Here is a 16,835-nt window from a genome sequence, read left to right as displayed (position 1 = left end):
AGTTCCCTCCATTCTGTTTTTACTACCTTTCCTCCCAGTCCCCTCAGCGCACCACCACCTAGTTTCTACCTGCAAGACCACCATGAATTTTCCTGCCTCCAAACTGAATGGACTCAGTTCATCCACGTCCTTCATGAGTCCTCTGACAGCCGTTGTTTTTCAGTCTGTCTGATCTCACCATACATAGCCGGGCTCCAGGCAGGAGCAAGGGTGAACTCCCACCTACATCCCCAACCTATCCCCATGCGTTTTTCTTCGCTTTGGTTTTTCAATACAGGGTTTCCTTGTGTAGCCTTGGCTGGCCTTAAATTAGCTCTATAGACCAGGCTGGCCTTGAACTCAGAGACCCACCTGGGTTGGGGGTGGAGGACACATGTGCTCATGCTACCCATAACATTTGAGTATCCAAAGAACCCAGAAAGGGTTTTAATTCCCCTGAAACTTGGGAGTTACAGGTGATGTGGGTTACAGGAACGGACCTTGGCATTTCTATGGCCCCTGTGCATTTTTTTCAAAAGACTGGAAGAGACTTCAGAATATTATTGTCGTGTTGGAATGAATCATGGGTAATTTGGATTCTGTATTTGTATAGCTCTAATCTTCAGTAAGATCTTTAGTATGACCTGTGCTCCTGAATGCTCACATTGAGGTCAGTGTGCAGGGTCAGACCATCATTCTCCACCTTATTTCCTGAGACAGACTCTCTCACAGAGGTCAGAGCTCCACGTCTCAGGTAGAGTGGGCAATCAGCAAACCACCAGGATGAATCTGTCTGCCACTGCGTCTGGCTTGTACGTGGTGCTGGGGATGCGAACACAGTTCCCATGCTTGCACAGTAAGCCATGGCCCCAGCAGTCCTAATTCACTGTTGTTGTGACAAATGACCCCACAAAAACCAACTTATAGAAGAAAGGGTTTATTTGTCTCACGGTTCCAGTTTGCGGTCATTCAGGGGTAGGCTCTGATGAATCTAATCATGTCATATTCACAGGCTGGAAGAGACATGTACAGAGGTCTGGAGAGTTAAGAACACCGGCTGTGGGGTTGGGATTTGGCTCAGTGGTAGAGCGCTTGCCTAGGGCGCAAGGTCCTGGGTTGGTCCCCAGCCCGAAAAAAAAAAAAAAAAAAAAAAAAAAAAAGAACACCGGCTGATCTTCCAGGAGACTAGAGTTAGATGCCTAGCACTCACATGGACTGTATTTATAGTCCCAAGGGATCCAATTCCCTCTTCTGGCCTCCTCAGGCACTGCCTACATGTGCTGCACACATACACTGCAGGCAAAACACCCATACACATACAATTAGGTTAAAAAAAAAAAAGAGTAGACAGAAATGAACTCACACTTCTATCTTCTATCTGCATGCTCACTAACTCTCAGTAAGCCCTTTTACCTCTTATACAGTCCAGAGTCCCCAGCCTAGGGAATGGTATCCCCCACAGTTGCCTGCGTGAAGGAAGTACCTCACAGATGTGTCCACAAGTCAACATGGTTTACACAACTCCTCAAAGGAGACTTGTTACGGCTAGTCTAACAAAGACAGCCGTCAGTCCTCTGTATTTAAAAGCATTATACAATAACCTCACATTACACATAACATTAAAAGTTACTCTAAAACAAGAAGGGACTGGGAAGGTGCTGAGTGTGGTAGAGCACACCTTTTCAGATCTCTGTGAGTTCAAGACTAGCTTGGTCTATATGCAAGTTCCAGGCCAGCCAGGGCTGCATAGTGAGACCCTGTCTTAAAAAAAAAAAAAAAAAAAGTTAAGAAGGAGCTGGGGTGGTTGGGGATTTAGCTCAGTAGTAGAGCACTTGCCTAGGAAGCGCAAGGCCCTGGGTTCTGTCCCCAGCTCCGAAAAAAAGAATTAAAAAAAAAAAAGAAGAAGAAGAAGGAGCTGGGGATATTAGTTTTGTGATAGGCAAGGTCCTTGGTTCAATCCCCAGCAATACAAAACAAAAACAAAAATTCCGAAGTACATGCACTGCCGGGCTCCAGGAAATGTCCCTTGTAGATCATTCTATTTCCCAACTTCTTTATTCAGTCTCATCAAAGGTCTAAGGGATGGCAAAGGGAGCTAGACAGCTTGTTTCTATTATGCAACCCATGCTGGCTCTCAAGAGAATGGGTTCAGCTTGTTCAGCAAACATTGACTGTCTATGTCTGCCGCTTGACTGGCAACAGCCCCAGGGATTGTGTTTGTCCTGTGGATTCCAACTAGCAGCCAGCAAAGGAACCCAGATCCTGACTGAAGGCAAAACCAAGTCATGGAGCAGGCACTCACTCCAGAGAGGCACTGCTGCACAGTCTGATGCTCAGGTAAAAGCCACACACTGTCCTTTAGGTAGTGCCAATGGGCACACACTCATCAGGGATCATCACAGCAGTGCCTGCTTATATGTTGGACAGAGTCTGAAAAAGGCTGAGATAGGGACCCTGCACCGGAGGAGTCCTGCCTGAAGGCAGAAAGATCCTGGGAGTTAGGTACCTCCGAAAGTTCTTTCAACTAGGCTTGTTGTTAGAAAGTTAACACTGAACCCTTTGAGATGGCTCAGCAGGTAAAGCCCATTTGCTCTCAAGCCTGGTGACCCGAGCTCTTCCATCCCCAGACCCACATGATAGAAGGGGAAAACTGACTCTCAGAAGGTGTGACACCTGTCTTTAATTCCAGCACTTGGTAGGCAGAGGCAGGCAAAACTCTGCAAGTTCAAAGCCAATCTGGTCTACATAGAGTTTTCCAGGACAGCCAGGCCTACATAGACACATCTCGAGAAAAAAATAAAAAGCTATACTCTGACCTCTGCGTGGACACATATGCGGCCACACACAGAAGTACATGCAAAATAAATTACATGTTGTAAAGAAAAAAAAAGTTTGAAACCCGGCATATAGCTATGTTTCACGGCAGAATGGTTTCAATTTTCAACACCATGATTAAAATTGGAGGAAGGGAGGAGAAGAATTTGGAGGCTGGAGAAACGGCTCAATGTAAAGAGTTCTTATTGCTCTTGCAGAGGACCCAGATGTGGTTCCCAGTTCGAGGGATCCAATGCCCTCCACTGCACACATATTATGCACATACATACATGCAGGCGCGCCATTCATACATTTACAATACACACATGAAAATAAATCGTCAAAGTATCTAGGCGTATTTACATAGTCACATTTCATATTTAGTGACATAGTCTGCATAAGTGCAAGAAGATAACCACGTAAGGTCGTTCACTGCTGAATTATTATTTTCTATTTTTTTTTTCTTCCCCAAGACAGGGTACCAGGCAGCCTGAGCTGACCTCGGACTCACTCTGTAGCTGAGGACGACCTCTGATTTCAGATTCCCCTGCCTCTCCTTCCCAGTTCATGAACCAACACCTTTGCTATGAACTGCTGCTTGGGCGGGTTTTGCTTTGTTTGTTTAGTTTTGTTTTTCCGCCTTGAGACAGTCACACTATGCTGCTCTGGCCTCTGAACTCCTGGGTTCAACTGGCTCTCTTGCTTCAACCTCCTAGGCAGCTGAGGCTACAGGTCTGAAATCGTCTCACACGGCCTTTGTGATGAATTTTAAATGTGAACTCGCTTAGATATCTCACGTGGTCTATCTGCTAGGTTTAAAACCTAATACTCCAGGGTGAGGCAGGAGGAACTTAGGAGACTTTGAAGCCAGCATGAGCTGCAGAATAAGAACCTATTCCAAACAAAAACAGAAAATAAAATATAGTGAACGGTACATTTTAGGTGATCAAAAAAAAAAGGGCACTGGGTTAAAAAGAAAGCACGAGGGGTTGGGGATTTAGCTAAGGGGTAGAGCGCTTGCCTAGCAAGCGAAAGGCCCTGGGTTCGGTCCCCAGCTCCAAAAAAAAAAAAAAAAGAAAAAAGAAAAAGAAAAAGAAAGCACGAACTCAGAAAGACTGTCTCATTGTACAGAGTTCACCAAACTGGTAAGACTTGGGGAATCGCTGAGTAGGGGAAAACTCAGTAGCTGAAAGCTTCTCGAGCGTGTGCCAGACCATGAATTCCAACTAGCCCCACTATCAAATATATACTAACAGGGACTCGGGAGATGGCTTAGCAGTTGAGAGCACTGGCTGCTCTTCCAGAGGACCCAGGTTCAACTCCCGGCTACCACATGGTGGCTCACACTGCCTGTTACTCCAGGTGGCTAAGCATCAGGAACTCGATTCTACACCCTCTTCTGGCCTCTAAGGGCGCCAGGCATTCAAGTGGTACACAGACAGACATGCAGGCAAAACAGACATATGCACATGAATGTTTTTTTTTTTTTTTTTTTTTTTCGGAGCTGGGGACCGAACCCAGGGCCTTTGCGGTTGCTAGGCAAGCGCCTACCGCTGAGCCAAATCCCAACCCCGCACATGAATGTTTTAAAAAAAAAATACACAATGATAAGAAACGGTAAAAGAATGATTGTCCTCGGGCTGGGGATTTAGCTCAGTGGTAGAGCGCCACCTAGGAAGCGCAAGGCCCTGGGTTCGGGTCCCCAGCTCCAAAAAAAAAGAACCAAAAAAAAAAAAAAAAAAGAATGATTGTCCTCGGGAGCTCGGTTAGAGGGAAAGATCATGTATTTTTCCATTCTGTGGACCGGCAGTGGGTTAGGCTGTCCTTTGATTTTTTAAAGATTGTGTATCTCTAGCTGGTAAAACTTGCTATGAATACCAGGTTGGCCTTGAACTCACGGGGATCTGCCTACTCTGCCTTTCAGGTGCTGGGATTAAAGATATTTGCCACACTCACTCCCTTAAACTAGTGTTTAAAATCCTATGTTTGTTTACTATATGGCTATGTCCGTGAGTTCAAGAGCCTGTGCACACTCAGAAGTCAGAAGAGGGTGTTGTACGCCCTGCCTATCACTCGGCCTATTCCTTTAGAAGCAGGATCTCTCCCACAACCTGGGGCTCTAATTTTCTCAGTTAAGGTGGAAACCAGCAAGTCCCGGGTATCCTCCAGTCTCCACCTTCCTCGGAGCTGGGTTTACAGGAATGTTTCCATTAGCAGGCTTGTTACCTGGATAACAGAATCCAAACTCTGTCCTCAAGATTTCCCAGCAACCACTCTTAACAGCTAGGTCATCTCTTCAGGTCCCTAATTTGTTTTTAAAACATTCCTGGTGACATTTCTACTTATGTCAGCTTCAGAATGATTCTAAGAGAAATGGAACTTACTTTGGTGGTCTTAAATGTCCAGGTCTGTGGTTAGGAGTCGACTCCTCTCTAATGCTAAAGTGGGGCAACACGGTGCAGGGCGGGCTCAATATTCTAAACGCGACCTGGCCCAGAGGACAACACGCACTTCCAAATCTCCAACAAGACTCGTCCACCGAAGGGGAAAAGGCTTTTTCTTGAAAGGAAGCCTAAGTTAGTTAGGTCACCTAGAATAGATGTCTGTCTCGGGTCACAAGACTGCAGGACCAGGGCACGTTTGCCTTGGGTATTTAGAGAACGTCTCTGAGACTCATATGCAGATTGTGGTTTAGTGTATACCGCAGGACTGTGCAATGGCTTAACTCTCCTCCCAGCTGACCTCAGTCTGCAGGTCTGCGCCCGACAGCTGCAAGCACCGGAAAGACAAACCTGACCAAGCTTAAAGAAAAGATCAGGGGTACGAACTGTTCCTACTTCTACCTGGGGCGACAGGAGAGGGATGGAGTTTCTGCGAGAACCAGCCAGCCCACCTAGCGAACCTTCTCAAAGAACATGCAGCGCCTAAAGGTTCCAGGCGAGCCTGGGAGCTGCCCTCAGTCAAGATGGCGGCCGGGGCGCGCGAGCGCCACGGCGCACGCGCCGCCCTTCGCACCACCCTCCTCCGGTCCTCCCTGCCGTCCCCCTCCCACTCGCCAGCTGCAGCTCTCCGCGCGTCCCCAGCCTCACCCCTTTTCGGAGGCCCCCTCCTGTCGCGGCTCCCGAGCCCGGAAGTGGATGTGGCCGCTTGGCAAAGAGGGCGAGGGGGAGGGAGAAGTGCTTCCGGGGAAACGGGCCCCGGGTTGGTGTTTGTAAACTTGCCTCGGTCCCGGCGCGAGCAGCGGCGGCCGCGGGCTTGGCACGGGGCGCCTGGGGCCTGGAGGGGGCGCCGCGCGGCGGAGGAGACAGCGGGAGACCGCGCCGGACAGGTAGGCGCGCCGCGGGGAGGGCAGCGTCGAGCGGGCGGACGAGCGGGCAGCAGCGCCTCAGCAGCTCGCAGGCCGGGGGCGCCGCGCGCGAAGGGGGAGGGAGCCAGGCGGAGGAGGGGCGCGGCGGAGGAGGGGCGCGAGGAGGGCTGCCGCCGCCCCGCCCCCGCCGGGAGAGGGGGCTCGCCGGAGGATGGGGGGGGTAGGCGCGGGCGCGAGCACACGGGTCGCGCGCAGCTCGGCGCTCCCGCGCTGCGCTCCGGGTCCGCGCGCTGCGGCTGCCTGCAGAGCGCATACGCCCGCCCCCCACCTCCGCGGTGAATTTACGCACCTTCGGGGGAGCTCCGAGTGACGCTCACGTGCGGGCACTGCCAGCCACCTCGGTGCTCGGCGGAGGCCCCCGAGCTTCCTCCCACCACGGTTCTGCCCTCGTCTGTGGAGTGCCAGCTTTGCAGGCCGGCCCACTCCGCACAAAAGCCCCAAAGGGCCTCCGCCCCCTTCTTCCGTTCCTAAGATGGCAAATCCCAGCACTAACTCCGTTGGCAGATCCTCTCTATAGGAGGCCCAACTTACTTTTGCTCCTGTTGGCTGTTTGTTCTGGCCCAGAAGGCCAATTTCTTCTACTGACCTAGAAAGAAAGCTCTTGACTCATGTCCTCCTTTCGAGCTTCAGAACGCCCAGCAAAATAAGTTGAGAGAGCTTCTCTCGGTGTATGGCCTGAGGATGTTGCACCTGAGGGCCTCATCTCCCTTTCTGGTTTCAGGTTTCTGGAACAGACCTAGAGCTTCACCAAGAGAATTCGACTTGGAAACCAAGACTGGTAGACTCTCGATTCTTCCGGCAAGAAGCAGAAGTCAGAGAGAGACTACGGATTTTTGGGACACCTGTTTTCCTTTTGGAGGACGCTAAGTTCTTTGGGAAGACAAGACAGTTCAGTATGGCAACAGAACTGAAAGAACAGGAGGGAGAGCCGTTACTGTGATTTGGTGACAGTTCTTCAAACAACAGTGTCCTAAGGAAAATTGGATAAAGAATTTCTGAACTTGTTTTGGGTTCGTTAAGTGAGGAGTCAGCATGGCTCAGGTAAAAAGCTCTAGCGTCCTCCTTCAAGACCGTTCACTGGGAAGCCTGTTTGCAGTGTCACTCTTGAATTCTGCCTTAGTCAACAGTATTGGCCATCCCCAGTGAGCCGAGCTCTGTATTAAGCACCAGGGGGAGATCTAGAGGAAGGAAAGGAGACAGGCCACAGCCCCTGCCTTCAGGGAGCTTCCAGTCAAATGAAGGAGGTAGGCTATATACCATGTCACAGGCGCTGATGGGCCATTGGCAAAGCACCTTGTACCCGGTGTACTCTTGGTACATGAAGTACTCGGGCATAAGGGAGTGAATGGTCTGGTGAATGCTTCATTTGTTTTTTTTCTCCCCAACAGGAATTTTATTGAGCTCCTGTTACATGCAAGGCATTGTGCTTGGAGTACAAAGATGAATAAGATTGTCCTTGTCCCCCAGTAAGCTTCCAGGCTAGTTGGGGGGAGGGGGGATGACGGAAAGACAGTCTGTTATTTACTACTCTTATATTCACGGTGCCCTGCGCGATAGCTGGCTGGTACTAGAGACTCTCCGAGTCCGTTGATTAAAGGAGTTCACGGCGCTAGAAGGGTGTTGCTGCACGCCGGCACTTCTGCCTGGATGGGAAAAAGGAAGAGAAGCTTGCAGTTAGCACAGGATTTTGCTAGATAAACAGGAGGGCATTCAGACAGAGGGACTGTGTGGGCATGGGGTGCCACTGGCGGTCGGTGGGTAGTTAAGGAGCTAAAGGATTAGAGATGGGGGATCGTTAGGCAGGGTAGGTAACGAAGGAGGGGGTTTGTTTTCTGGAGGCGTCAGAGAGACAGGGAAGATAACGAAAGTGGGGAGTTGTTTCCTGGAGAAGTCAGCAGAGTGTGGCCCAAGGGTTTTTTGTGTCTTCCTAAGGAATTAGATGTTACTGTCCAGGGAGTGGGGACCTCCCCCCCCTCAAGGCAATGTCTTTCAGAAGATAGCTGTCATTGTGAAGGTGGCAGATGGATTGATTGGAAGGACGAGATGACCAGAGGGACAGTTACAGTCTTCTGAATGGATAGTCGTGCGCTTCTCTGAGCTTTCTTTAAGGAAAACCTCTACCAGTCTCAGCAGGATGGCAGCCTGATTGTAGTGGGATTGGCTTCCTTCCAAGTGCTGCAGCCTCTGGGCCTTTCCCTTTGTCTGTTTGCAGCTTACTCCACGGCATTCGCTGTGCTTACTGTTCTGAGGAGGTTGCTTCTACCAGGCATTGACTTTGTGCTTGGCACTAAGCGTTCTACATCCCTCTCCCGTCCTCCTTGGCCCTGTGAGGGTAGGCACTCTGACAGGTTTTTACGGTTGAGGGAAGCAAGGCTTCAAAGGTAGAGAGGCTTGCCCAGAATTGCAAAGTCCAAACAGCAAAACTAAGATTTTTTTTAACTTCAAAGTTCATGGAAGTGAAAGAAGAGATTCCCAAGACACATTGATCATCCAAAGGAAAATATTTTTACTAATCCGGGTGTTTGTTGACTAAGAGACTTTCTTGAGTAAGAGAAATCTCAAAGCACCCCTATTGAATTAACTTTCCAAATTTTATTTAGTGCACACTTAGAAATGACCTAAAGGGGGTTGAAGGGAGCCAAGTGTGGTGTCACATACTAATTCCAGCACTCGGGAGGCAGAGGCAGGCGGATCTCTTTAATTTGAGCCCAGCCTGGTCTATAGAGTGACTTTCAAGACAGCCAGAGCTACACAGAGAAACCCTGTCTTGAAAAACCTAAAAATAAAATGAATGGCCAAAGTGATCAAAAGAAACTGTATATTCAACTCCAGAACCTGGAGGTTTTGTTTGCTGTGGCTGACAGCAGTTAGGGAATTTAAAATCTAGGGTGAGAGAGAGCCCGAGAGCAAATGTCGTTGGCACCAACAAGGCCTACCTGTCCAGAGTGTGCTTTGAATCCAGTCAGTGTTGGGGGCCCAGCCCTTCCAAAGGACCCACCTCAGTCCCTCCCAGATAACTAACTTCAGCTCCAGAGGATCTGACGCCCTCTTCTGGTCTCCTTGGGCACCTTGCCCACATGTGGCATAAGCACACACACACACACACACACACACACACAGACAAAAGTAATAAATATTTCAAAAACAGCAGAGGGGTCAGCAAGGTTCTTCCTCAGAAGCGTCTTGCTGTCAGTCTGACAACGGGAAGAAGAGAACTGACTCCTTGAATGGTCCTCAGACCTCCACATGCTCCATGACACTGGCCTGCGGGCGCGCACACAAAATAAATAGGCAGAGGTAATAAAGATAAAAGAATTCAGAAGGAAGACATTGCCCTAGGAATCTCCGATCTCATTGGGTCAGACAGACAGATGTCATATCTACAGTTAAAGCTGGGAAGTGTCTTAGGTCGTATGTCATCCCACGTGCTGTTTGGTAACCACAAGTGTCCATGCTGCATGATTAACTTCATCAGTGTTTCATTCGTTGCCTAAGGGGGTGCACAGGGGGAGTAGCTCCTGGTAAGACAGTTAGAAAGGACTTGGAGGAAGCAAGGCGTGGCTGTGAGGGAGTCTTTCCCTGGAGAGAAGCGAGTTGTTGCTGGGTGTAGATGTGGGTCTGTTGAGGATGGCAGCCTGTCTCTGCCCTGCCCCGCCAGGAGACCTGACACCTCATCTCCTTTCAACTTAGGCAAGTCTTCTGGCTTGTGAAGGCCTAGCAGGTGTGAGTTTGGTTCCCACTGCAGCCAGCAAGAAGATGATGCTGAGTCAGATTGCCAGCAAGCAGGCCGAAAATGGCGAGCGGGCAGGTAGCCCCGATGTGCTGAGGTGTTCCAGTCAGGTACAGCACTTGAGTCCATTATGGTGCTCGGGGATCGGGTGGCCCAACCCTGCCTGGAGGCACTAGGCTGTGGCTCCTGTGGCTCTGCCTTGATTTTTCTGTTTAGGGAAGTGGGGAACTAGGATCCAGCTGAGAAGGAAGGAGTGCGGGTGTCTGGAGAGCTGAGGAAGGTCCCTGTGGTACCTGCAGACTCTTAGACCAGGAGAGGGAAAGAGGAAGTAGATGTGTGGAGAGGAAGCAGTGGTTTATATCCTTTGCAAACTGTTTATCAAGAGACTTTATTTGGTTTCACATTTTATATTCCCAGATGGACTGTAAGCCTAGATTTGATTTGTCTTCAAAGGGCCACCGAAAAGACAGTGATAAATCCCGCAACCGCAAAGATGATGACAGCTTGGCTGAGGCCTCTCATTCAAAAAAGACTGTTAAAAAGGCAGGTAATGGGGAAGCCCATGCAGATTAGTAATGGGGGCCATCTCCTTAAGACCGTGACTTACAGTTTTCCCTGATTGCCTCTGAGGCACGATGCCATCCACCCTTGCTGGACATTCTTGGTACAGGTGGGAAGTGTGGCTTGTGCAGCAGAGGGTGAACCCTAGCTTGCTCACGCTGTGTGTGTTGGCTGTGGCAAGACAGCTGGTTCATCTACCCCATCCTCCTCCTTTGGATGCTCTTAGCTCAAGGGGTGTGACAGGTGACAGCACCACCTTTCACAGAATCAGAAAGGTTCTCAGGTTCTCGGTCCAGCAGCTCTACTTGGACCCAGAGTAGAAGCACCTCTGGGAAGAGGACAGAGACACCCACGTGACATGCCTGATTGTTGCCCCCAGGTGGTGGTAGTGGAACAAAATGGCTCTTTTCAAGTAAAGATCCCCAAAAATTTTATTTGTGAACACTGCTTTGGAGCCTTTCGGAGCAGTTATCACCTCAAGAGGCACGTCCTTATCCACACTGGTGAGTCTGCTGTGTTCAACACGTCCTTATTCACTCTGGTGAGTCCCTGCTCTATTCAGACTGGCGTTCAGATGGGAGAGGAATCTGAATCTTGTATTCCCGCTGGCTTTGTTTTGCAGGAGAATGTTAGGCATGAAGGTTGCATGGCTCTGTGTTTGGTGTCACTGAGACCAGCACCCTTACATGTTTATGGTCACTAGGTGTCTGGACGACAACTGGAATGTATAGTCCCTGCTGTAATTTCTCTTGGTGCTCACTTCTTTTTTGCCCCTGGGCCAGGTGAGAAACCGTTTGAGTGTGACGTATGTGATATGCGTTTCATCCAGAAGTACCATCTTGAACGCCACAAGCGGGTACACAGTGGCGAAAAGCCTTACCAGTGTGAACGATGTCATCAGGTAAGCTCTCCCGCCATCCCTCTGGATAAATAGGGCCAGGCCCTTCCAGGCTGACAGGGGCCTCCTCAGTACAATCAGCACCCCAGAAAGAGACACATCTCTGGGCTTACGGTGTTCACCATTGGGAATGCTTGTTAGGATATCATCATAATGTCATTTATTTGAAGTTTGGTTTGGTTTGCTTTTTGTGGTATTGGTTTTTGGTTGTTTTGTTTTGTTTTGTTTTGTTTTTTCCCAAGACTGACTAGGTAGCTCTAGCTGTCTAGAACTCACTCTGTAGACCATACTGGCCTTAGACTCACAGAGATCTGCCTGATAATATCATTTCTTGAGTACTATGCCAGTATTCTATGCCAGGCACTGTGAGAACAAATTTGACAGAATTAGAAGAGTGCAGGACATGGTGGTAGGTTTTTCTTTTTTTCTTTTTTTTTTTCTTTTTGGTTTTTTTGGTTTTTGGTGCTGTTTCTCTGTGTAACCCTGGCTGTCCTGGAACTCACTCTGTAGACAAGGCTGGCCTCAAACTCGGAGATCCTCCTGCCTATGCCTCCCATGTGCTGGGAGTAACAGTGTGCACCACCACTCAGCTGCTGGGAGTGTTCTAATCTCACATTATCTCCTTAGCGTAGCCGTGCCACCCTCATTTCATGTAATGGGGAAATTGAAGTTGAGGGAGGTTAACTTCCCGGAGACACAGCAGATACGAGTAGAGTTGGATTTGGTCCAACTTCAGTGCTCCTGCACCTAGGAGGGTGAGATGTCATCTTTGCAGTGGGGTCTGGTGTCTGATTTGAGAGTGTAGGGAAGAGACCGAGGGAGGCAGGACAGCTGCTGAGAGGCGGTGGTAACTGGCTCTCCTGCATGCTCTGCCCACCCTTCCACACTGAGCCTTTAGCTGCTACTGCCCCTGATGACAGCGTGAGGCCTTAACCCAGCATCTCTCATCACGGTGCCAAAGCTGAGAGAACGGAGTGCCGTGGAGGAGCTGAGTTTGGTAGCTAACACAGGCTGTAATCCCAGCACTCAGGAGGCAAAGCAAGAAGATTACAAGTTCTTGGCTGACCTCAGTTAAATAGCAAAACCAGTCTCACAGAAACACGAGGGATGTCTCCCCCTTCCAGTTTTCCACATAGTCCTCTGGCCTTAGGATAAGTATGTGCTGAAAGGCTGGTGGGGATGAGTGCTTTTCTGAGGTTGATCTCCACTCTGGCAAAACAATAGATATTTGATGAAGGAAGCAGCTACACTTTGGGTGCTTTTAACCTGTTCCCTCAGATGAACAGACAGGTTCAGGGTAATTTGCCCCATGTCATATCACTAAGTGATACAGCCAGTGTTCAAAGGCCAGGCCCTGTGGCTCCAGCACCAGCAGCAGATGATGGTGATGATGGTGGTAGACATTGTGGTGATGATGATGATGTTGATGTTGTCCTAACATTTATTACTGTATAGACATGGTACAACACAAGTGTGGAGAGCATAGGCAGCTTTTGGAAATTGTTCTCTCCTTCCTATATGTTGCTTGTAGGGATCAAACCCAGGTCATCAGGCTGGGCAACATGTGGCTTGACCTGCTGAGCCGCCCCTTCATCCTCCCCTGCTTCCCGTTTTTGAGATAGGGTCTTAAGTAGTCCACACTGGCTTCCAACTTGCCTCGTAGCCAGGGATGACTTTGAACTTGTGATCTTCTTGCCTTTGGCCCCAGGAGCTCAGATTCCAGGTGTGCACCACCTCAGGTGCTCAGGTGTGCTCAGGTCCTAGGTTTGGGGTCCAAGTCCAGGGCCTCGTGTGTACCAGCCAAGCAGTCCAGCAGCCGAGCTGCATCCCAGCCCCTTGGGCCAGGCCAGCATTTGGTTCTTTTTATTTATTGAGACAGGGTGTCTCTGTCTGTCTGTGTCTGTCTGTCTATCTGTGTCTGTCTGTCTGTCTGTCTGTCTCTCTCTCTCTCTCTCTCTCTCTCTCTTTCTCTCTCTCTCTCAACTATCCCTGGCTGCTGTACTACAATTCATTACATAGACCAGGCTAGCTTTGAACTCCCAGTTATGCACGCATTTTATCTCTGCCTCCTGAGTTCTGGGATTGCAGACATTTGTCACAAAGCCCAGCAAAATGAGCTTTTCTGTTCACAGCTTCTGCTCTGCAGCTGCAAAGGTAATAAGAACACAGCGTATGCCTCTGAGCTTCTCTTAGTGACTTAGTCCCCCCTCTTCTCTCTTCACAGTGTTTTTCTCGGACAGACCGGTTACTCAGACACAAACGGATGTGCCAAGGATGCCAGTCCAAGACTTCTGATGGGCAGTTTTCTCTATAGGCAGGAGGGGCCCTAGGTGGTGGGAGTGATGAGGAGCGTCTCCTGAAGAGCATGACCTTTGCTCTGACGTCCCACCACCACTCACTCTGGACCTGTCCCCCTTTCTAGAGGACTGGCCCCCGGCGAGCAGAAGAGCATCTGAGGACATCGGCTCCAGAGCCTCAGCTCTGTAACTAGTCTGGGACTATGAGTGTCCCGGGGACACCTGCAGCATTCCTGGGCAAGGGAGCTGGTCCCTGAACCTCAGCTGAGGTGAGGTGGGGACTCAGGTGCAGGACCAAGACTGAAGTGTTCCCACAACCTAGGACTGGAACTGGCAGCTAAAATGGAAAGGACTGGGGAGGGGTATTCGTTTGTTCTGCTCTTGTTTTTGTTTATCCAAAAGCAGTTTCAGCAGGTAAACTGGAGACACAGGTAATGTGGAGGGGTAAAGTCCTGAAGCACAGGGAGGACTGTGCTGGTCTGGCCGTTCCTGTTACCGTAGTCCCTCAGTGTTCCACAGCCCTGCACAGTACTTCCTCTTTGAAAGCAGGCAGGGCGGGGGCTGGCAGCTGAGCTTCCTTGGACTTCTTATACACTGTGAGGACAAAAGGAGAAACTAGGAAGGACAGACGTGGGCTGGACAAGAAGAGTGGGCATACCTTTTTTTATCTCCTCAAGAAGAGCGGTGTTGTGCCACGGGCATTCCCATGGTTTGTGCAGCCCTGGGGCCTGATGGGGTCAGCTCAAGTGCCTTGTGGAGGAAACTTGGGTGGGGTAGCCCATGCAGCCCTTCTCTCTGGGCAGTCGGTCTTGGTTGTGGTTTGTGGCTACCTCGCTTGTCCTTGACTCCAGAACCCAGGCGGAGTTGAGCAGGGAGTTGTGTCTGAGTGGGCTGTCCTTTGTGCCCTCTTAGAACAAGGATAGTCCAAAGTTTTGCTAACAACTGTGAGAACAAAGATTGTGACAGTCCTGACTGACGTGCGTGATAGAGCCCTCTCCCTGCTGGAATCCTCCGCCTGTTCAAGTAGAGGAGATGGAGGTCTGGTCTGGTCTTCAGTCTCAAAGAACCGACCTTGGCTCCCTCCTTGATAGGCATCCCTACAGAGTGGTGGTCGAGGATGCTACAGAGGGAGAGAGGATTGCAGGAAGACACCTAATGTCTATTTTGTTCTTGACCTTAACTCTGTTCCAACACCCTGTCCATCTTGTCTTCCCCTGGAATAGTGATTGGATTTGTTTGTATGTCTGATTTGTGAGTGCTTGTGTTTCTTTGCTTGGAAGGGATGAGAATTATTGACCGAAATTTATTCGGCCACCAAGTTAGAGGACAGACAGACTTGAAGGACGTCTGTCTCCCAGAGCTCGCTGAGAACAAGGGAGCAGAGGGGCTTGTTCCAGAAGGGTGTTGAGGCTTTTGGTTGTTGTTAGGTTGATTTAACAGTGTACTGGCCATAGTGTTTCTAAGCCAGGGCTTCTGAACATGTATTTCCTAAAGTGAAATAACACTCTTCCTGCTAAAGAGAGGATTCTCAAGGGAGATGTTGGGATTTTGTTGAGCGCCACCCGCCCCGAGGCCTACTTCAGGTGTAATCACTGGGTTACACCTGAGTGCACAGCTGCAGCTGCAGCTGTGGGTAGGACTCTGAGATGGCGGCCTCCAGGAAGAAGTTCTTGACTTGCAAATGAAAGCCAGGCAGCAACCTATCCTAAGGTCTTTTCCAATTTTGGGGGGGATGGTCTGCCACAACTTCAGGGCAGAGGCACTAAACGGAAGAAGGGAGGGCGTCTCACCCTTCAGCTCTCCTCTGGTAGCACCTGAGAGGAGGTCTGAGGAACATGCACTGCCGTGTGTCCTAGCTGTCTGCTGTCCCTCTGACATGCTCTAGGACCTGTACCTCAGACCTTCATCCACCACATGGTCCCTGGGCATCCGTGCGCATGTCACACAGACCCTTTACTGTTAGAGGGTTCTGCTGGGCTGGGATTTTTCTGTCATAAAACTCTGGGAAAGAGGATACATTGAGAAAGATATCCTTCCAAAAAATGCTTTTGAGAGTGGGGGTCCCTCTCTGCCACTTGAAGATGATCCGTTTGTGCTGAAAGTTGTAAGAGTGACCCGTGCCTCTGCATGTATGAATGTGTGTACTGGGTCAGAGCAGACCCTGCAGACCATGGCTGAGAGAAGTGAGAGAACTGAATGTGTACATACAGCTCAACCACACTTCCAAGGCCAGGTTTGAGAAGCTCAGAAGTTGGCAGTGGGTGAGGGCAGACAGGTTCTGGGGTGGAGGTAATACAACAGCCCAGGAGCCACATCTCTACCCAGGGAATGCAGACAGCTGCAAAGGTTCCTGGGCCCGACGCCGCCTCTGCTGGGGTGGGTCGTTAGCACTGGACAGATGTCTCAGGTGTGTGTGGAAGGGGACATGAGGAGAAGGTGGGTGCTCAGACATCAGGATGTGGATATGGGGTTGGTGGGGAGAGTAATACCAGTCCTAGGGTGGACTCCCACATCAGGCCCTGCCATCCTGCCCTTTCTGGTGCCTGCCCTTTCCGTCAGTCCGTCCGTCCATCCCCAACAGCCTCTTGTCATCATTTAGCTACTGATTGTACTTCATGGCTTGACATAGGGTTAGAGGAGTGCGGTGGCCACTCTCTCCCCGGGTTCCCTCTGCCCCTGCTATGGCCCTGGGCTTTTATCTTCAGTTCCCCTCCTGTCCTGCTCTATTTTTTTTTTTTTAAATATACTTATTTTGCTATGGGGGAGGGGACTATCGAATGGACAAGATCACTTTTAATGTAGTTTTTATAAGATGTTATAAACTCGTATCTTTTTACCATTAAAGTGCAGTGTATGTTCCTTCGTGACACATTTAGGATATTTAAATAAAAAGGATGGCGCTTTTCTACATTCCATGTCCTCTTCAAGGACTTTGCTTTGTCGAGGAAGCTTTCTCCAGAGGCCACAGTGGTTTCAGTGGGTTGCTTCTCCCTCAATACGACCACCCTACAACTTGCAGCAGGGCCAACTGCCCTGTTAAAACATCTTTTTTTCCATAGAGAAACATCAGGTAGAGGCAAAAAACATACCATTTCCGCTATTTAGAAATAATAAAAAAATACAAGGCTCTCAACAGCCTGACAGAATCAGGTCTGACGCCTGCCAGGCAGGGTCCCTTCAAAGGTAGTG

The 16,835-nt window shown here is 49.8% G+C and overlaps 1 protein-coding gene across 7 annotated transcripts; it reads left to right on the top strand.

The window, feature by feature from the left end:
- The first annotated feature begins 5,827 nt into the window (after nucleotides 1–5,827).
- Znf740 (zinc finger protein 740) lies at nucleotides 5,828–16,556 on the top strand. Of its 7 annotated transcripts, none has more exons than XM_032884759.1 (8): nucleotides 5,829–6,121; nucleotides 6,882–7,201; nucleotides 7,549–7,626; nucleotides 9,851–10,000; nucleotides 10,308–10,433; nucleotides 10,831–10,954; nucleotides 11,234–11,352; nucleotides 13,574–16,556. In XM_032884759.1, exons 4-8 carry the CDS (start codon nucleotides 9,917–9,919, stop codon nucleotides 13,661–13,663), a joined length of 543 nt encoding a protein of 180 aa, XP_032740650.1. In that variant the 5' UTR covers nucleotides 5,829–6,121; nucleotides 6,882–7,201; nucleotides 7,549–7,626; nucleotides 9,851–9,916; the 3' UTR covers nucleotides 13,664–16,556. The 7 variants fall into 7 exon arrangements, with proteins under 7 accessions (XP_032740639.1, XP_032740624.1, XP_032740631.1 ...); XM_032884755.1 differs by having other exon boundaries at nucleotides 6,882–7,404; XM_032884748.1 differs by lacking the exon at nucleotides 7,549–7,626 and having other exon boundaries at nucleotides 5,828–6,121; nucleotides 10,344–10,433.
- The last annotated feature ends 279 nt before the right edge of the window (nucleotides 16,557–16,835 follow it).

Source organism: Rattus rattus, chromosome 1, assembly GCF_011064425.1.
Source record: "Rattus rattus isolate New Zealand chromosome 1, Rrattus_CSIRO_v1, whole genome shotgun sequence".
NCBI lineage: Eukaryota > Metazoa > Chordata > Mammalia > Rodentia > Muridae > Rattus > Rattus rattus.
Note: the sequence above shows the minus strand (reverse complement) of the source record. Positions and strands in the feature narration are given on the sequence as shown.